The sequence below is a fragment of the Salvelinus sp. IW2-2015 genome, linkage group LG1 (assembly GCF_002910315.2).
Source record: "Salvelinus sp. IW2-2015 linkage group LG1, ASM291031v2, whole genome shotgun sequence".
Taxonomy (NCBI): Eukaryota; Metazoa; Chordata; class Actinopteri; order Salmoniformes; family Salmonidae; genus Salvelinus; species Salvelinus sp. IW2-2015.
In genome coordinates this window covers 53,452,437-53,474,246 of record NC_036838.1, presented here as the reverse complement: position 1 = coordinate 53,474,246, position 21,810 = coordinate 53,452,437, and the positions used below count along the sequence as shown (strand labels likewise).

At 41.8% G+C, this 21,810-nt stretch overlaps 2 protein-coding genes and 1 pseudogene across 2 annotated transcripts; 1 reads left to right on the top strand and 2 right to left on the bottom strand.

Annotated features, from left to right (window-relative positions):
* The first annotated feature begins 97 nt into the window (after positions 1–97).
* hemk1 (HemK methyltransferase family member 1) lies at positions 98–3,187 on the top strand. Its single transcript, XM_023996508.2, has 11 exons — positions 98–413; positions 587–760; positions 873–964; positions 1,106–1,199; positions 1,425–1,562; positions 1,667–1,731; positions 1,829–1,878; positions 1,999–2,104; positions 2,198–2,293; positions 2,691–2,801; positions 2,915–3,187. Exons 1-11 carry the CDS (start codon positions 333–335, stop codon positions 2,970–2,972), a joined length of 1,065 nt encoding a protein of 354 aa, XP_023852276.1. The 5' UTR covers positions 98–332; the 3' UTR covers positions 2,973–3,187.
* A 382-nt stretch (positions 3,188–3,569) lies between these two features.
* LOC111970002 (cytokine-inducible SH2-containing protein) lies at positions 3,570–6,412 on the bottom strand. Its single transcript, XM_023996476.2, has 3 exons — positions 5,938–6,412; positions 4,688–4,848; positions 3,570–4,505 (listed from the first exon to the last, which is right to left on the bottom strand). The coding sequence occupies exons 1-3, from the start codon at positions 5,955–5,957 to the stop codon at positions 4,009–4,011; spliced, it is 678 nt and encodes a 225-aa protein (XP_023852244.1). The 5' UTR covers positions 5,958–6,412; the 3' UTR covers positions 3,570–4,008.
* A 3,823-nt stretch (positions 6,413–10,235) lies between these two features.
* On the bottom strand, positions 10,236–21,797 carry LOC111969989 (twinfilin-2-like; annotated as a pseudogene).
* Positions 21,798–21,810: the final 13 nt, after the last annotated feature.

The following is a 21,810-nucleotide window of genomic DNA, read 5'->3' as shown; positions in this document are numbered from 1 at the left end:
AATTTGATGCATGTACTGCAATTTGCTTCTTAAAAATATAACTGAATTTAACTTCATCCTAATTGTATGGATCGACATAATACAGTTAACTTTTATTCTGGAAAGATTTATGAATTAATCTGATGCACTATTATTCTGAAAAATGAATGATGCCCGGAAGTGAATACCCCTAATGAATGATTTAAATGGTTGGTTCTTTTGTATTTAATAGTTAGTACAGTCAACTTACTTAGACCACATTCAGCTGGTTTTACACAATATTCATTAATATAGTCAAACGCTTATTAGCTACATTCACATGTTGGTCTTGTGTCAAGAGAAAGTGGAATACCATGTGGATACGATTACGAAGACCATTGAACGAGGTTTATAACGGCTTTAAACCACTTAAAGACGGATTTATTGGACACAAGGTAAATAAAGATGACCTTTCCTATAAAGTGTTGCACGTGGATTGCCAGGAAAGTGCGTTGTTTACAGTATTACCATAACTGGAATTAATTATTGAATGAAGCCTCGTAATATCCTCGTAATATATCCTCATAATATTCTCTCTATTGCTGTCTCGTTCCCTCCCTTCCTCCAGTGGCTGTGCACGTCTCCGTTTGTGGCTGAATGCGTCCCAGCCTTACCTACAGCTAGCAGGCTCACGGTGGKGCAAGCTGTCAAGTTATGGACAGGCCATTTCCAGCAAAGAGGTGTCTCAGAGCCACATCTCTCCAGCCAGTACATCATTGCACATTTGCTTGGTGCTAAAACAGTGAGTTTCTGAACCCAAAATTTGCATGTTCACCTTTCCACTTTTTATCCTTCTCAGTCTATCGGTCTCCCACTGAAGGAATCATCTAACCCTCAACCTCTTCCCCTCGCAGTTAGAGGGCATTGGACAGGACAGGCTGGCTGAATTCCTGACACAAGAACAGACAGAGCAGACATGGGAGCTCTGTACCAGACGTCTCACCAGGTACATACAAGCTTAGTTTTAACGTGCTACAGTCAGTGACGGTGCACTTGACCTATTCTTCTGTCTCTGTGAAAGGCTAAGAATTTCATTGGAAAGTGTAGCCTACGTTGTGTGAACATGTGAAATGTGCTGTGTGTTCAGAATGCCACTGCAGTATGTGATTGAAGAGTGGGACTTCAGAGATCTGACACTGAAGATGAGACCTCCCGTSTTTATCCCCCGGCCTGAAACTGAGGTGCGGGAGAGTACACACACGTACACTTTTTTATTMAACCTTTATTTAACTAGTCAAGACACTTGTACACATACTATAAAACAAGTTATTTGAAACACAAGGGACCATAATCTCTTGTGATAAGAGTGCATTTACATATTTAATTCTGTGACTGTCGTCAGAATGTCCATTGCAGTGACATTACCTTCTGTCAAACTATGGTTGCACATCTGTCTGTCTGTGCAGGAGCTGGTTGGCCTAGTGCTTACAGATCTCCAGATGAAGCAGGGGACTGGATTAAGTGAGGAGACCAGCTTCAAGTGCCTGGAAGTGGGTTGTGGCTCTGGTGCTATCTCCCTCAGTTTACTTAAAAGCCTCCCACAGGTGTGCTCTCCCGCTCTTTTACTTTCTCCCTTTCTTTCATATCATGTTCCTTGATCTCTGAGCCCCTTCACTCAAACACTGATATGTTAGTTTCTCTCTCTCAGCTCAGAGCGATTGCTRTAGATAAAAACAAGGATGCTGTGGATCTGACAAGAGAGAACTCACAKAGGTAATCATGAAAACACAGGATATCAATTTTACTTTGATTAGCGACATTAATTCATGTTTTGTGAATATGTGCAAACCTGATTGTATGTATGTTACAGTTTGGGGTTCCAGGACCGACTTGAGGTTCACCATATGGATGTGATGAGAGGTAAGMTCAATAGGAATGATGGGGAAGGGATATTATAAAATCGGTAAAGGAAGATAAACCATACAGATGTTACATTCATATTTGCACATTTCAAGGGTGTGATTTTATGTTATGTTCTAGATGCAGACACAATTGTGAGCATGTGCAGTCCAGTCTCCACTTTGGTCAGCAACCCTCCGTACCTGTTCTCAGAGGATATGACATCACTTGAACCTGAAATCCTCAGGTGAGACGAGCAGTCGCATGCACACACAAACGCACGCACACTTCGAGTTCAAATGGAGGTATATGAACTAGTGTTCTGTGCTGACATCCTCAGGTTTGAGGACCATGCTGCTCTGGATGGGGGGAAAGATGGCATGCAGGTGATAAGACACATTCTGACTCTGGCTCCAAAGCTCTTATCAAACCATGGGTAAGGCACTGGGTGTATTTTCTGCATCTAGAACACAACATAAAATCACACCCTTGAAATTGGTCAATATGAATGTATCATTGCTATCTGTATAATATCCCTTCCCCCATTGTTCCTAGTGACCTTACCTCTCATCATATCCATATGGTGAAACTCAAGTCAGTTCTGGAGCTCCAAACTGTATTGGAAGTGTTTATGCAGGCCACTGTTTGTTTAAGGGAATAGTCACAGTAGGCCAGTATTATTTTAATGTACCGTTTTGTGGCGCACACTGAGAAGCTTTCTGTCTAGTCACTGTTGGATCTATTGTAAAGCAGGTTTCACCACTTCAATCCCTGTTTTTCAATGGTTTGAGAAGTTTCACTTCACTGTGTTTTCATTTCTTCCTGTCTTGCAGTCGTGTATACTTGGAAGTAGACCCACGTCATCCACATCTCATCCAGCAGTGGGTAGAGGAAAGTGTTAAAGAGTTACACTACTTGCACACGCATCGTGACATCACTGACAGGTCAGGAGTAAATCAGAGTGCTATATCTTTGTTAAATAACTCCATTTACAAAATCTTCGATCAAGAAATGTATTAATATTGAACGCCCGATTCATATTCTCTATCCCTTATAGGCCTCGTTTCTGCATCCTTCAAAAAAAGGAGTGCAACACAGATCAGGACCAACATTGAGACTGTGAGATATGGATCCTGTTTCACTGGCTTCAGACCAGCCTCAACACCCACCATCCATCTGCCACGTACTGTACACACTACTGATCTCAAATAATGTAGAAATTCACAAACACGCACAAATACATATCGTAGATGGGCTACATTTATACCGGAGGACGTTGTAGGTGCTAATGTGTGTTTGTGTGGCAATAAAGGAGGGTGATAGTGACAGAGCGAGTAGTAGGCTGAAGGTAATTACTGAGAGGCTTTTCTTAGAACCCTCCCTCTCAGAATTTCACCCTCCCAGAAGGCATTCAGTAGTTCTACGAATCCAGGGATTCGCCCTCCCCGCTGACTAGGCTGCTGACTCAGATTCACTCTTACACAAAAGCACATTGAATCCAGCCTATACTGCCTCGTCGATTCTGCTGTGTACACACTTATACCTGAGGGGGGTTTAATCTCTTTATAACAAAGACAGCTTCAGATAACTGAGWTTGGGGACACTGCCCACGCAACCCATTTTTATTTAATTTTGTGGATATAGGCTATGAAGCTCTGTGGCATTTCACCCACCAAAAGACAATGGGACATTGAAGACAGGAGCAGTATAACTCATGTTGAATATTGTTTTAATAAAAAAAGGGATATGTACAGTGTCGGGGGGGTAAAAAAGTGACAATGTTGACTAAACAAAAAATTAAACAATTTACATCTGACTGAAAAGCAATTCACTGCTCAGAAACAGAAAGAACCTGTACCCTCATAGCACGAGGAGACACTACAGTTAGCACCATGTTGTGTTTTCCAGTGAATCACCTCTGAATTGGGGGGGGGTACACAGAACCCCACTTCCCTCTGAGAAATCCAAAACCAGGCACCATTTTCTGGAAGGTTCTTTCCCAAACATGGTCTCATGACCAACCGTATGTCTGATGTGGCTCCATTAGTTGCCAGTGCAGTGATGTTGTTTCCAGCTGCCAGGGACCTCTTACTGACAGTGCTCCTCAAGGTTTAGTTGAACTGTTTCGTTTAATTCAGCAACAGAGGACCCTCATACATGGAAGGGGTAGTCCTGCAGGTAGCGCACTAGTGGGCGTGGCAGTGGCAGCTGGTCCGGACAGCCTGTGCTGCGGTTGATGGTGAGGCGTGTGAGGTGCTGGAGGGAGGGGAAGGCCTGGGGCTTGTGCAGGGCCCGCTTAAGCTTCAGCAATACTGTGCTCTCCTGAACTGTCCTCTGGGCGGGCTGTGCGCCATGAGTCTCCTCCACCTTGCCCTTCTGCACCTTCCTCGTTGGTCCTACATAGTACTGCACCATGCTAGGCACGTCAGGAAAGGACAAAAGGCTGGGTCGGGCTGGCGAGCTGGAGTCTAGCAGAAACCGGGCTCCACTGTACTGGATGCGTATGCTGGTGGGGCCACGGGCAGTCCTAACAGACAGGGTCAGCATGTACAGGGGATGGCTGCTGTCTCGAATCAGAAAGGCCCCTTCTGACGCTGCCTGCAGAGCTGCATGGGCCTGACCTGCTGTGATGGCTCCCCAGTACCAGCCTGCAGAGAGAGAGGTCAAAGTTTATTCACTTATTCAATGGTTTAGATTTTAGTAATCCTGTAGTAAACAGTCGACTGGATGAATTGAAACGCAAGTAGCTCCTGTTACCAAAAACATTACAACCATGACAGGGTTTCAGGGATGGATGGAGTTTACAGTTTGAATATTCGATTTGCATTACCTGAGGTATCAAGGTAGAAGAAGTTTTTGGCGATGGTGCGCAGGTCATTCGTGGGGTCCCACTGTGGAGGAGTGCTGTGAAGGCAGTGAGGTGAGGAGATGCTCCCTGTCCGCATGCCCACGGGGCCCTCTGTGGGGCTGCCAGACAGCAGTGGTCTGGGGCTGTAAACAAGAGACTACAACAATGAGCACAGGACAAGTGTAGGAGACGGTAGGGAACAACCAGGTGAATCTTTCATTACATTACCCACTATCCTGTTAAAGGATAAGTCCTAATATTGTCATAGGCTAATTAATCAGGGGGTGGACTGGAACCAGAAATCTGCCCCGGCATTGCTAACACACCGTGCAATTTTTRCCCTCGAGGCCCCCTCACGGACCATTTTTTTCCCTCCAGGCCCCCAGACCGGACCATTTTTTTACCGAGGCCCCCATTATTAGTCAAGTAATTGTCATTTTGCACAACAAATACAAGTTAGACAGGCCCAATGGGCTGGTCTATTTGGCATTTGMCTGAAATGCAAGATGGCCAGTCCACCCTTGGTCTTAATGTTTTGTTGGGGGGGGGGGTGTTTTGCTGGAACAAAGCTCATCATTTGGGATTGGTGGCTTTACAAGACCTCAAATCTCAACATTAAATCTCAGATGGCTCCCTTCCTTGTTACATTGGCCAGACAAAGAGCCCTGACATCAAGCAGTGTCACTGACTGTGTGTGAATTGATTCAGATGCTCAGAAACGGGTTAGACTTGTCACAATTGGAAGTATTATAATATATGAATTCACAACAGGGTTGGGGTCGATTCCAATTTAATTTGAAATACCAATAAAATTCTTGAAATCACGTTTGAAGAGGAGAATCTGTTGAATTCGATTCGAATTTAAACAATCTTCATGTTATGGATTTTGAATTGGATTAGAATTTAAACTGTTTGAATTGGAATGAGCCTAGTATCAAATGTATTGCAGGATTTGTTTTAAAATTTAAACTTGTATATTTCTATTTACAGTATAGCTAGGCTATCTGCTCAGCAGAATTTGTGCAATTGTTAGTGATAATATTTAATTGGGAATTGAGTTCTTGGAATTTAAATATTGGAATTGACAGTAATTGAATTATTTCTGAATTCTAAGAATGACCTGGAATTTTTAGGGAGATAAACACGACTTTTGTCTTTGCCATTTGATTTTGAATATCAACATCAAAGCATGAAATGTTACATCAAACAGGGACAAAAGAATGTGAACTTACCCTTGAACACAAAGAATCATGATGGTGAGTCTTCAATATTCCACAATAGTCTAATTCCACAGGGGTTTTCACGAAAATATAGCTGGTCGATACAAAGGAATGTTCTTATTTTATTCTAATTAATGTCTCACGCAAATGTTAAGTGAATAGAGACGCATCCGAAAATGAATAAACTAATTCAAAAGCACTAAAATAAATATGAAATGTAGAAAAATAGGATACAGAGCAGCAGATGAGTGTTGTCTCTAAAATGGGTTCTTAGCATGTGAGGGAGGGTGTGTGGGTTCGGCTTTTAAAATGAACCAATTCCAAGAATTCTACTCTGATTCTATTCTGAGAACTGTTCAGTACACCGGAGCTTCTGACGTCATGCGCACCGCCACCGAGCCTGTTCACGTTTTATTATTTGAAATCTGTTACTGTGAATGCCAGTGTAAAAAAAAAAAAAAGTGCTCGTTCCTGGTGAGTCTAAATTCATCATAGTAATTCAGTCTTTCGGTCTTGCTGCGCTCGCTGCCAGGAATCGGACTTTACCACTACCTTCCCCCTAGTCACTTTCCAAGAATCGGTGCGATAATCTCCGCCCACTAGACCTGCAGCCAGCCCTCTACACATTCGGGGAATTGAGTCACTAGAATAATGGGTATGCGGAACGAATAGGGTTTTTCCAAATAATATAGACATTCGTCAGCTGAAAAGACGTATAAACAGAGGGTGAAAGTAGATTTAATTTCTTACGGGTACGGGATATCCAAGTGCGCGCACTCTTATAATAAAAAATACAGGGTAGCCTACTCTGCTGACACTGACAAACAGATCAATAACAACGATGTCTGATCCATATTATAATTAGCCTACGAAAAGGAGAGACAGAAATACAATATGACCTCCATCTAACCTGGAGGAGGAAATTATTGTAAAAAAAAAAAAAACTAAAGCGACACTGACCCATTGACAAAGTTATTAGGCCTACACTTGTAGCTGAATTGATGCATCCACGGATGTCCACGCGCGCCACGTTCTCGGCCACTGGTCTCCGCCTTGTCCGGGCGTTTCGGCCACGCATCTCTGCCTTGTCSGGGCGTTTCGGCCACMSYTCTCRGCCTTGTCCGGGCGTTTCGGCCACGCATCTCTGCCTTGGCAACATGTAAGTGTTCTCCTCAAACCACAACTCAATTTGGAGCGTATACCAACCAATTTCCAGTCAGTTCGCTAATGATTCATGCGGCTGATATGCAGTAATGTCAAATAATGGTTTAATAGCCTGTAGTTTTTTGGGCTTGTTTTAATTGTAAAATACTTACTTTTAACCGGTATGGCGTACCACACTTTATTTTGCCTGGACCATACCGCCTTACTTTCACCCCTGCTTATAAACAAATGTCAAAATCAAATCAAATGTCATTTGTCACACACATGGTTAGCAGATGTTAATGCTGAGTGTATCGAAATGCTTGTGCTTCTAGTTCCGACAATGCAGTAATATCTAACAAGTAAATCTAACCTAACAATTTCACAACTACCACCTTATACACACACAAGTGTAAAGGAATGAATAAGAACATGTACATAAAAATATATGAATGAGTGATGGCCGAACGGCATAGGCAAGATGCAGTAGATGGTATAGATTACAGTATATACATATGAGATGAGTAATGTAGGGTATGTAAACATTAAATAAAGTGGCATTGTTTAAAGTGGCTAGTGATACATTTATTACATCAGTTTTTCCATTATTAAAGTGGCTAGAGTTGAGTCAGTATGTTGGCAGCAGCCACTCAATGTTAGTGATGGCTGTTTAACAGTCTGATGGCCTTGAGATGGAAGCTGTTTTTCAGTCTCTCGGTCCTCGCTTTGATGCACAAAATGTTATGTTAGGTCTGGTGTGGTGGCCTAACACTAATTTGCCACTGAAATGGCTCGTTATTTGTGACAGACTTGTTCAGTAGAGTAAGGCAAGCTTTGAAACAAACTGTTGAAAAGGTTATTGAATTTGTCTTCCAGCTGGGCTGACCTGGCTGGAAACCCACTGTTGTACAGGCTTGTCTCTGACCAGCACTAATAAACCTGTTTCAATTAATCAAGGGCTTGTTGATCGAATCAGGCCCGTAGCAGTACTAAACTGGAACTGTGTGTGGGACCAGTATTAAATGACAATACACTGTTGAAGAAATGTTGTGTAATATGTCAWTAGATATGGATTTTTGGGGTGCCTTTACCTTATGTTAGTCTAAACATGTAAAAAGTGTCAGATGTTTTAATTAACCTGCTCTCAAAGGGATGTGGGCTATTAGGCTACTCACTATTTAAATTAAGGAATTCCTTGCGGATCTTAATTAACAGGCTCTAAGCTCTGTGGTATTTATGCATGGCTYCATGTTGACAATCTGTGCTTATGTTAAAAGATGGTCATTTGCTTCCTCAACAGGCCAGTCAGTGGTGCAGCCTGCAGTAGTCTAGTCAGAAGTGTCCTCCCTGTCCCCTCTGCGTGTCCTTTAATAGCTGCCACAAGAGGCTCTCTTGTAAATGATGCATCATCGGTCCCATGCAGTTTGTTTTTTACTTATCATTTCAGTGATAAGAAAAAGACACAACATATTGAAAAACATCTACATTTCATTTAGAATTCCTCTCATTATCCGTTTTTACAACATATTGAAAAACATCTACATTTCATTTAGAATTCCTCTCATTATCCATTTTTACAACATATTGAAAAACATCTACATTTCATTTAGAATTCCTCTCATTATCCATTTTTACAACATATTGAAAAACATCTACATTTCATTTAGAATTCCTCTCATTATCCATTTTTACAACATATTGAAAAACATCTACATTTAGAATTCCTCTCATTATCTGTTTTTACAAACATGTTTGATGCAAAACATTTAGTGGCAACAGGCAAGGTATGGACAACTAGGGTTGCAAAATTCCAGTAATATTCCACAAATGCCCTGGTTTTCCAGAAAAACTGGTTGGAAGATTCCTGGAGTCACGAGGAAATAAGCAGGAAATCCAGGAATCCTCTAACCAGGATATCCAGAAAAAAACTGGGAATTTGGGGAAAGTTACCTGAATTTTTTAAAGCTATGGACATCACATCAGATGGACAGACTTCTTCTGTAGGTCTATGTGACATTTGCAATAGAGAAATTTGGCTGAGGCATCTGTAAGACCATCCATTGGTCTTTCATGTTTGTCAGTCCATCTGTGTGTGTGTGTGTGTAACGTATGCCTCGGAGGGGGCAACACAACACCCTGCTACATCTCAACTCCCCATGGAGTGAAAAAAAAAAAAGTGTGATCGTAGGTGCGGGGAAAGACAGGCAGAGAAAAATACCATTACAGGGAATTRATTATTCCTTAAAACACAGTAAGGTGGGTAAAAGGGGCTGGACGGAACCAAAGCAAAGAAAGTAAGTTAAGAGTCCCCTCTCCTACCTTCCCACGACTTACCTGACCTTTAGCACCAACTGGCTCGCTAACCAAAATACAGGGGGTGGTCCACCCACGTCTTACCTAGTGTGCATAGACAGATTAAATACTACGGGTTATGTATGCCCGCAGGCCTCTTGCCTTAACACTCCCAAGGTGCGTTCCCCTTCTCCCCCGGAACAAATGAAACAGAATCATTACTAATACTTTGTGAACAATTTCAATAACCAAAAACACTAAGTTCTATTGGCATACACATACCTTGGAAGGAGCGGCTACAAAATAATATCCACAAAACTTTTACTGACCGCCACAACAAATCAACACAGGACATAAAAATAAGCAATTTTTCTAACAATGGAACACTGACTTTTATCAAGCTGGAGAAGGAGTTGGTAATTGAAGAGCCAGCTGTTTCCCCTGATTAGAGGGAGGGGTCAGAGCTCCAATCAGCGATGGGGCCGACCAATCAGCTGCTTGATTAATCCAGGATTCCATTTCCTGAAATACACACATACACATACAAACCCACAACAACACAGAAACTGGGGAACGTAACAGTATGTTTAAGGTTTTTAAGAGTGACACAGAGAGAGAATGAGAAAAACATTGATTTCCTTAGTTGTATCCTATTGTTGATGTTCATGAATAGCATGTACAGTAATGACAAGCAAAGGGAGGTGAAAATTAAAATTACAGGAGAAATCTGTCCATGTTCTTCTCATGTTCTTCCTTCCTCGTGGCCAAACAAGCTGCCAGATGGCGTGGCAACAGGAGGATGAGGATTGAGGGCAGGGCTGGGGATGGCTAGGGATGGCTTGGGCTGGGGTGATGACAAAGCTCTTTCCCTCTCTCTAACTCTCCAGCCTGCCCTCTCCATCCGGATCCTTGATGAGGCGCTTACTGCCTCTCTTCCCTGCTGGGCCACAAGGCTTGGCGAAGACCTGCTGGAAGGCATGCTGCTTAGGATGAACCACATCATACAGGAACTCCTCTGTCAACTCATCCCCATTGTCAATTTCCATCTGCACACAGACACAATAATACAGAGTAAATACACAGAGCTGATACAATAACACAGAGTAAATACAATAACACAGAGTAAATACAATATGCAGAATAATAACATACAGTAAATACAATACACGGAGTAAACACAGTAACACAGAGTAATAACACAGAGTAAATATAATAACACAGAGTAAATGTGCACTTCCACTCAGGCACAGAGCAATATTGTAAAAACACAAAGACCACGTTGTATATGCAATATCCGGCGGATTACCTTCTTGGCAACCTCCAGATGGTAATCTTTCTCCACCTCATCCAGCAGTCGACTCTTACAACTGGAGTACAGCATCCTCTCTTTAATGCTACAGCTGTAACCTGGCATGGAGTAGATAAACACTGAGAGGAAGTGAAAGAAGGGGGTTGGACCAGCTACTCTTTGTTCAATATTTATGACATTATAATAGTGCAACATTGTATTTTTATTTAATTGAATGAAGGGAGAGAGAGAGAGTAGAATGATCAGGGCAGAAAATCAATGACTGAGACTGACCCACAGATTCCAAGTAATCCCCTTCATGGGAGTGTTTACAGAGGAAGAAGAGGTGTCTGGGCGTATCCGTGGAACCCTACAAGGCAGCTCATGGGCCTCTGTCGGGTCAGAATGGACCAGCTCTATCATTTATTTTTCTGTGTCCAACTTCTGCAACACACACATATTACACAGCTACCACTGAGATGACTGTGTATGGCTCAGGCAGTGTGCCTTGGGTCAGAATACATGGCTATTATCGCTGAGATTGTGGCCGCCAGAGATATCAATCGTTTGTATTTGGTTGGCTAATGGCATTTCTACATGGCTCACCAGCTGTATGTAGTTGATGTGTTTCTGTGCAAGTTGTTGTCGAACCCGTTTGGCATCCTCCTGCAGTGGGAAAGCAAGGCCCTMCAGTATTTGGCTCTTACTCTCTACACTGGTCTCTGTTTTCACCTGATGGGGGCAGCATATACACAGACACAATACATTATTACTTAAAGGGATACTAAAGGATTTTGGAAATTCAACTACTTCCCGAGAGTCAGATGAACTCGTGGATACCATTTTAATGCCTCTGTGTCCAGTATGAAGGATGTTAGAGGTAGTTTCATTAGCCAATGCTAACTAGCAATTGTGCTAGCTCTAGTTAGCAACTTCCTTCAAACTGCACTCAGAGACATAAAAATGGTTTCCACGAGTTCATCTGACTCTGGGGAAGTAGATAAAGGGCTTCATTGCAAAAAAAAAACAAGTATCCCTTTACAAGAAAATGCAGAATAACATTTTTTAACTAAATAGTATATATTGTGTTCACACAGGTACATACACCACACACAGGTGTGCAGTCTGCACAGACACATTTATGGACAAGTTCTATGCTCTCTCACGTACACTCTCTCTAGTCTAAACAGTGCCAGTGACTGCCGTTCAAAGAGGAGGCTAGTGTTATTCATTCCCCTCGAATAATGATTACCTTGAATTTAGTTTACAAATATTTTCTAAATATTCAAGTGATACATTAGAATTGTTGGGGTCAAACCAGTGTTACTGTTTCCCAGTTGTCAGTCATGCAGGGTTAATGTAGAAAGCATGGTCATTAGTTGAGGTAAATGTGTGACCCTCCTTATCTTAGTTGATGAGGGATTCCACCATTCTGTCCTCAGTATGTAAAAACACACATGTAATAATAATTAACCTAGTTGATGCTTGTCGTCTCACCTCGTTGATTTTAATTCTCTGCAACTCCTGTTCAGCAGCTGTGAGTGGGGCAGGGCCGGAGCTGGTGGACACATGGCGCTGATACCCCTCCAGACAGATGTCCTCCTAGTGAGAGCAAATAAGAGGTCAGCCATTTAGGGAAGGCTGAGAACCAACAGGTCTAACCTCATCATTAGTCAGGTGAGAGAATAACCAGAGTACGTCAGTTTAAAAAAATGGCTTCTATTGTACCTCCGCTGTGCCAAACATCTCATCCTTCACATGACCACCACCAAACTCCTTCTTCACTGTGGCACGGGTGGCAGCATTCGGCATCTTCTGTCTTACCTGTAGTGAACATGAACGGGTGAATGAGACATGGATCTGAGCGAAATGTGTTTGCTGTGAACATGAGAGTATGTGTGTGTTGCACACAAGGTTATTATCGCTCTGGATAAGAGCGTCTGCTAAATGACTTAAATGTAAATGTAAATTATAGTTTTGTGATTTAATATTAGTTTTTATTTCTATTCATTTGAGATTTTATTTGAAATTCTGTTTAGTTTCAGTTCGTTTTCAGACTTGATTTGCTAGTTTTCATTTAATTTCAGTTTGATAAAAACATTTCTGTTTTGTTTTTATATTATTTAGTTTTAGTTTTAGTGTTAGGGACAGGAAGTAGCCTATACGTGGGAGCCTATTATGCATTGTAGGCCTATATAGTTATTTTGGGGGGGCTGTCCCTTCTTGCTACCGGGGGGTAGTAATACATTGGCCAGAACCATAGACTTGGATAGAAATAACACATCTCTATCTGTATCATGATGGCGTCTTTGAAAGCATGGGCAGCTCCATTGAGGCCATCTCTATCTTGAAATGGTCAATTTTCTTCTTCACGAGTAAAATTCATTGTTTGATCCCTCCTGCTGACCCAGCTACACTATCATGACTCCAATCGGGTCATCAGGTCATGCCAACTGGATTATCAGGAGGGATCAGCCAATGAAGGTGGAAGTCGCCCAGTTGACTAAATCAAAATGGCGAATCCTCAATGGAGCTGCCCATGCTAACAGGCTTTTGGCCACAAGAGGACTTCATTCAACTCCATGGCCAGGACATAGGTTTGGTTAGGTTTAAACTATAAATCAATCCTAATTTGACTTGGATTTAAAGGATAAGCGCCAAGACTGGTGTAAGAAATATGGTGGAAGGAAACGCTCTTGCCCATGTTTATACCAATCCAATGCTTTTTTTCCTTTAGTGAAAGTACCTTTATCTGACAGAAAGAGAGAGGAAAAAACAACAAATGAAGTCATGGCACATTTGACATGTTATGTTTATGTACCATCCACATCGACGGGGCTGTGGTGGAGCGGGTCAGAGTGGGTCGTGTTCACCCACGACTGTYTGGCTGTGCACGACTCCAACACCATCATTAAGTTTGCCGATGACACGACAGCGGTAGACCTGATCACCGACAACGATGAGACAGCCTATATGGAGGAGGAGGTCAGAGACCTGGCAGTGTGGTGCCAGAACAACAACCTCTTCCTCAACGTCAGTAAGACAATGGACCTGATTGTGGACTACAGGAAATGGAGGGCCGAGCATGCCTCCATTCATATCAACAGGGCTGGCTGTAGTGGAGCTGGTTGAGAGCTTCAAGTTCCTCGGTGTCCACATCACTGAGGAATTTTCATGGTCCACACACACCAACACAGTCGTGAAGAAGGCACGACAARGCTTCTTCCCCCTCAGGAGGCTGAAAAGATTTGGCATGGGCCCTCAGATCCTCAAAAAGTTCTACAGCTGCACCATTGAGAGCATCTTGACTGGCTGTATCAACTGCTTGGTATCCGACCGCAAGGCACTACAGAGTGTAGTGTGTACAGGACATCACTTGGGCCGAGCTCCCTGCCATCCAGGACCTCTACCAGGTGGTAGAGCATTTTTCAAATACTGCAGCCACCTAAGTCATAGAGTGTTCTCTCTGCCACCGCATGGCAAGCGGTACCGATGCACCAAGTCTAGAACCAACAGGACCCTGAACAGCTTCTACCCCAAGCCATAAGACTGCTAAATAGTTAACCAATAGAGCCCCACAGTGGAGGTGTCATAATACCAATAAAAACTAGTGGTCTAACAGGGAAATGATTCCAATCGTTTTTCCACCATTCATTTTCATTTTTTTTTTTTAGAACACTTAAAATAAGGGCTGTTTAGACTTACCCGCTAGATTCAGAAGCTCGAAAACTACATTTGATTTTTAACCAAAGTTTAGAAGAAACTAAAACTAAACATAATTTATGATGGTTTTTATTTAATTTAATTTAGTTTTGCATTCAAAGATAATAGTTTCAGTATAGTCTTAGTTTTTTTATGTTTTTAGTTAAAAAAAATTATTTCAGTTTACTAAATTGTTTTTCAATTATTGTACCTTTTTTAGATTCAGTTTTCATGTACTATAATAACCTTGGTTGCACGGTTACACATACTGGAGATTGGTCAGGAGACCAGGAGATGAATATCCATTCGTATCCCTGTGCATTCTGGGAGTTGAGGCGGTATAGTATGTAGCAGGGCTCCTTGTCGTCCAGCAGAGGAAGTAGGAAGTGGTCATAGTCCTGGTCCCAGCTCTGTCCCGGCTCTCTGAATGTCCCCAGCACCAGCTGCTCTGAAAAACAGAGTACAACTCGTTACACACCTTGACCCATGCTTTAAAAGTTATTACTCAGCTACACATACACGCAGGTGGGGATGTGTGAAACTTACTCCTCAGCCTGAGGTGACACTGAATAGCACTTGTGACACTGAAAAGCTAGCTTTTCGTGTGGCGCTGACTGGTAAGATGCTTTGGGAGGGCGGTCACATGTGCTAGCAAAGCAGAGGTTTTGGGTTCGAGCCTCGGTGTGAGCCTCGGTGTGAGCCTAATCAGGAGGAAGTTGTACTAGCTAAGCAAGCAGCGTGACATCCTTTACAGTGGTGCCTATTGTCTCAGATCTACAGTTGCGCTCAGCACTAAGGTCGTTGTTGAGTAAGTTTGAGGGGTGAACGTAGCACATGGTGATGTGTGAAACTTACTCCTCAGCCTGAAGTGTCCCCACTTGCGCCACTGAATAGCTAACTTTTTGTATGGCACAGACTGATGAGATGCTTAAGGAAGACGGTCATGTGTGCTAGAGAGTCTTGGGTTTGAGTCTTGGTGTGAGCCGAATCAGAAGGAAGTGGTACTGGCTAAGCAAGTAGCGTGACGTCCTTTACACACACGCAAAAACACATTCTCTGTCCACCGAAGCCACTGTAGTCCAGCCAATGCTCTTCTTTTTGCAGTGATATCATACTTTATATCTTTCACTCCATGCACTGAAGCCTCTTCTGTGGCTTATCTTTCCCCTACTCTTGTGCTTGGCTTAAATGAGTCTCAACACATCAATTAACTATTCATCAGGTCTCGGGACCTATTAATCTCACTGGTGTATAGGGACCATTTAATGAGTTGAGTCTGTCAATGATTGACAGTAGCCTTCATGGCAGTCCTCGATTGTGCACTCAGCTAATTCTCTCTCAATAATATTGACAAGATCGGAAAAGAACGTTGTCAAATGATCCAGGGTCACTAACTTTGGCATGCACGACGACAGCGGAGTCGCAGTGTTTAAAATGACACATTGGTGGTATTTACTAGAAATAGATCACTAATTACCAGTTCTATAAAATGAGGTCACAGATGAGATGCACACACACTCGCATAGAATTACATAACAACATAAAGTCCAATCACAGACAGATGATCAACACATGAAGACAAGTACACACACACACAGCTCAGAGACAGCGCCAAATAGCTCAATAGCGCAGTGACAGGTCCAAAAAGCAGGAGACAGACAGGAGACCTCAAATATACTTTAAAAAACAGTCCAGAGAAACTTTAGACAGTACCCCTGTACCCCATCTGCATACTTGCCAAACTGTTGGCCTATACACCTCCTGGAGATAGGCCCAGACATCAGACTAGACACAACCCCGTAAACTACCCAGAGACAGTCCAACTCGAGCCAGACTCCACACCCGTATCAGTCATAGTCTCCGATATCTACAGTTTGACTGATAGACTAGACAGTGCATCAGTAGGCCCACAAGATGTCCTAAAAAAGATGTAAACATCCCAGACGTACTTCATTAAATATCTGTATTAACCTCACAGGCCAACCTGTTGTCTCATGGTATGTTTCACACATGCATAGTCTGGCACATAGAGGAAAATAAATCATCATGTCTAATGAATGTTAGACTTATTTTGTGTGACAGCTCAGCTCACAGATGGACCTATGAACATCACAGTGTGTGGGAGATCTGGCCATTTGAGTGTTATGCCTGACACCTGGATCAACATCTCCACAGTGGTTTCATGCATGTAGCTGGCTGCTTATTGTTGTGGTAATCTAAGTGTTTTTAATACTGAAAAGCTACCCTGAAAGGATTATCAGAAAATAAGAAGCCCCCTTGCACCTAATCATGTTATGTTACCTGACTAAAGTGAGTTTCTGCTACAGGTGCTGTTAGCGACTCATAAGGTGCAATCAACAGTCAGGTTTTGTCATGATGAGTATCATTAGACATTGAGTCCAGTGAGGGCTCAGATTATATTTTCCACTAACCCTTCTGAATGGGAGTTTAACGTAACTTGATATCTCAACTGGATCATATACAGTGCCTTGCAAAAGTATTCAGACCCCTTGGATTTCTTCACATTTTATTGTGTTACAAAGTGGGATTAAATGGATTGAATTTACTTTTTTTGTCAACAATCTACACAAAATACTCTGTAATGTCAAAGTGAAAGAAAAATCCAAGTTTTATTTTTGATAAAAACTATTCTGAACAAAAAATAAAGTATTTGCGTAAGTATTCAGACCCTTTGTTGACGCAAGCCTAAATTAGATCAGGAGTCAAATTTGGTTTAAAAAATATCACACAAATTACATGGACTCACTCTTTGTGAAATAATAGGGGTTGACATGATTTTTGAATGACTAACCCTTCCTCTGTCCCCCATACATACAACACCTCAGTCAAGTATTGAACTTCACACACAGATTCAACTACAAAGACCAGGGTGCTTTTTGAAAGCCTCAAAAAGAAGGGCAGTGATTGGTAGATGGGTAACAATAACAAATCAGACATGTAATATCTCTTTAAGCATGGTCAAGTTAATAATTAGGCTGTGGATGATGTATTAAACCACCCAGACACATCAAAGATACAGTCATCCGATGGGTAACAATAACAAATCAGACATGTAATATCTCTTTAAGCATGGTCAAGTTAATAATTAGGCTGTGGATGATGTATTAAACCACCCAGACACATCAAAGATACAGTCATCCTTCTGAACTAAGCTGCAGGACAGGAATGAAACTGCTCAGGGATGTTACCATGAGGCCATTAGTGATTTTAAATCAGCTATAGAGTTCATTGCCTGTGATGGTAGAAAACTGAGGATGGATCAACAACACTGTAGTGACTCACAATAATGACCTAAATGAGAAAGTGAAAATAATACAAATATACAGAATAACAAATATTACAACAACAAGGCACTAAAGTAATACTGCAAAATAACACACCAAAGGAATAACCTTTTTGGCCTAAATGTGAAGCCTCATGTTTGGGGAAAATCCAACACAACACATCACTGAGTATCTGCCTCCTTATTTTCAAGCATGGTGGTGGCTGCTTCATGTTATGGCTATACTTGACATTGGCAAATACTGGGGAGTTTTTCAGGATAAAAAGCAATGGGATGGAGCTACTGTAAGCTCTGGCAAAATCCTAGAGGAAAACCTGCTTCAGTCTGCTTTACACCAGAGACTGGGAGAGGAATTCACCTATCAGCAGGACAATAACTTACAACACAAGGCCAAATCTACACTGGAGTTGCTTACTATGAGACAGTGAATGTTCCTGAGTGGCCAAGTTACAGGTATTACTTAAATCTGCTCGAAAATCTATGGCAAGTTTTGAAAATTGCTGTCTAGCCATGATCCCCAACATCTTGACAGAGCTTGAAGAATTTTAAAAAGAATAATGGGCAAATATTCCACAATCCAGGTGTGCACAGCTCTTAGAGACTTGCCCAAGAAGACTCACAGCTAAGTAAGCATTTCACTGTAAGGTAGATATGTAAGACATGTTGTATTTGGCGGATGTGACAAATACAATTTGATTTGAATTGTTTCTAACGTATTGACTCAAGGAGCTGAATACTTAAGCAACGACTATATTTTAGTTATTACATTTTAATTAATCTTTTAAAAATATTGCAAGTTTTCTTCCACTTTGACATTACAGAGTATTTTGTGTCGATTGTTGACAAAAAATGACAATTCAATCCATTTTAATCCCACTTTGTAACACAATAAAATGTCTGAATACTTTTGCAAGGCACTGTAAACCTTGACAACTTGCCCACCATCACAAAGTTGAGGAAAGCAGTCAGTCTCTCTTGCAATCCCTTTCAACAGACCGAATGCATCATCTGACCAAACACATTGTGAAATGMTTTTTTTTATTCAACTCAAAGACATCTCCACCAGCATCACACACACAATCAAGTGACTGAACAGCAGAACAGCGAACAACATGTATAACTCACACACACTTTCACAAATACACACATCATCATACAAAACACCCAGTTAGATCAGTTTAATCACATAACACTGGCAATTCAGGAGAAATAATTCAAGACATCAAATTAATATACATTTTGTTGCGCTGCCTTACCAAAACCCTCCCGTCCTAGATCCCTCCTGCCCCTGCAACCTGACTACACCGCTGTCCCCTGGGTCACTCACCATCCTGGGTCCGCGCCCGGATGAGGCGGATAGCTCCACCCCTTGCCCTGGCCAAGAACTCCCCTAGTTCTGGCATCACGACGAGAACCAGAAACATGGCAGTTCAGCACAAAGTATGTCCCACCCGTCGTGTGCTGTAGGGGGGAGGGGGGTTGAGAGACAGAGACGGTAGAGCCAAGCCAAGTCCCAGAGCAGATGATGGAGATTTAGCCCAGCCAAAAAAGACACACAATGGGGTAACCTGCGGCAATAACTGCACTGATAAAGCCTGTGTGACTAAGCACTGGTCTGAGTGAGTGTGACAGTATGACGAGGACACAGCTAGAGTAACTACAGCAGGATCTTGTGTGTTCAGAGGCAACCTGATCCCTCCTCTCCCAAATTTAGGTGCTACTGACTGTCCAGCCTGTCCATCTTCCTCCCCACCCCCAGTCCACCAGGGTCTGCTTGAGAGACAAACTAGTGACTGGAAAACCTTAAAACCACACTCACCTGAGCCCCTGACCAAGTGGCATTTCTGTTTAACTGTTTTCAACAATATTTGATTGTAATTTGGTGCACTGTTCAGTGGTGGAGATAAGTAAATGGAGGACTGAAGACTATTGACAAAGACTGCAGAGATATGTGTTTAATGGACGTGTACGGCACACAGTCTGTCACAAGGGAACATTTGTGTTAATGCAGTTACCAACAATGAAGAATAACAATGGTCCAAGTATTGAACCTAGCGGCATCAAGTGATTGAACTTAATGGCCTCTTGTGACACTGATTTCAATTATTACTCAGAAAACCAATTCCAAGGCCTTTGTGCAAACCCAAGCATTTTAGTTTATCTAAGAGAATGAGAAGGTGAATTAGACCAAAGGCCTTGGTAAAAAATCTATATGGCCCCTGTGACATAAACAGATTAGCTGAGTTCAGCTGCTGCAGGCCATTCGCTGGTGTGTGTGTGTCTAATACCAAAAAGAATTCAGATCATACATCAATCCCCTGCTTCTTGCACAATGAGTATCAACTGCATTCAATCCCAGTGTATGTGCTATTACTGTATGTCCAGGGAACAGTTTTCTAAAATGTTTTTAATCCAGATCAAAACACTCATGTGTTGAGTGAAATCCTGTTCATCAATTGGATTCTGTTTCCCCATAATTGTTAACTTTTTTTCTAGACATTTTGATTTAACTAGACATCCTCCACTAGTCTAGCAAATTCGCACACGCTTGTCTCTTGAAAGAGCCAGGAAGGATTTTGTGTTGGCATATCAAACAGAAGTCAAAACGAAACCAAACTATAAGAATGTAGTTGTAATATAATCCACTGTAGACTATGACAGATTTTGTTGACAGTATATTTTTCTTAGGAACATTGAGAGCATGTACTTCATGGACTACTTTTTTATCTGAATAGAAGTAATTAGTTATAAATTATGAATATAGATTTATCTTTTTGTGAAGATAACTTGGTTGTAGTGAGCTACTGTCACTGTAAGTGGTTGACAACATCTAATTAGGGACACAGTAATAAAAACACTGGAACATTTTCATCCTAATTCAATGTTCTGAGAAACTGGCCCACGGTTAGAATCTATTTCAAGAACTCTACGTTTGAATTCCCTGAAATGCCTCAGACTACCATTACCCCTAATGTAATTCTAAAATTAGGAACCTCAAGCACCTTTTTGCATTCATTGTAAATTGTAATTTCTCACTTTCCAAGAATAGCATGACTGCTTCAATCACTGACCTCTTCCTAGTTTGTTGCACATAACTATAACTAAATTGTCATCTGTGACTTCAAGTAGCAGGTTTCAGAGTATTGCTGCCAATTGACCTTGTTCAGGGGTAGACATGCTCCTTTCCAAGAAGACAGTGGTAATGCAGTCTAAAGTAAATATTGTGGTTTTATCACGAGAGGGTGAATTTAACTGTGGAAACGTGCTTACTTGTTGATTCACTCCTTACGCCTTGACGTATTTCCATCTTCATTAAATGCATGTTAACCTTTATTTAGACAGGGAATCCCATTGAGACCAACGTCTCTTTTGCAAGGGATCCCTGCATGACTTGGTTGGTCAATCATTCCCATGTTCCTGCTTGCCTTGTCATAATTCATCCATAACTTCAGTAATGTGCACTGTTCTTTGAGAGACTGGGCAATTATTAAGGGAGGGGGTCGGGAAGAGCTATTGATTGTCAGAGGAAAAGGGTTTACTCCGTCCAAACTCTTCCCACTAAAATAAAACCACTGAGGAATTCTAATTTGTTCAACAACAAATGTAATTGCAATTGTGCTAGGTGAAGCTTCTTCAATATACGTTTATAATAATTGTTAGGTTGTTACGAAATAAATAAGTGGATGCACGCAACGTCTGCCCTTTCATTGGCTAAAATGGTCCCACCTGACCTCGCATCTTCCCGCCTGCCTTACATTTTTGAGGATGTGTATTTCCATTGTTAGAGTGGTCATGCGACAATCTTGTCAATATAACAGATCATCTTTGATAATGTGTGACCCTAAGATTGTGTTAGAGGTTAGACACAGATAACACTTCACCAGCTGAACACACCCTCCTGTTGATATTAACCTGTCAGTTGAGACAAGTCTACAAACAAACGTCATATTAGGAATGCACTGTGGTAGTACATTATAAATCACCAGGGGTGTATTCACTAGGAACCAAATGGGTAGGGACATATCCACATTTGTCCAATTGAAACTCTTTTTAGTTGCAAAAACTATTTCAGTTTGGAGTAAACAGTCTGTTGCAAAACGTTCTGCAACGGTCTTGGTCTGAACAAATACACCCCAGCTGTCCTAGACTAGGTTAG

Bases quoted from the DNA above. Each gene is read 5' to 3' on its own strand.
- LOC111970002 (XM_023996476.2), bottom strand. From the start codon at position 5,957: ATGATTCTTTGTGTTCAAGG. The intron at 4,849-5,937 runs GTAAGTTCACAT...TCTTGTTTACAG, and splicing joins ATGATTCTTTGTGTTCAAGG to CCCCAGACCACTGCTGTCTG. The intron at 4,506-4,687 runs GTAATGCAAATC...CTCTCTCTGCAG, and splicing joins CTTCTACCTTGATACCTCAG to GCTGGTACTGGGGAGCCATC.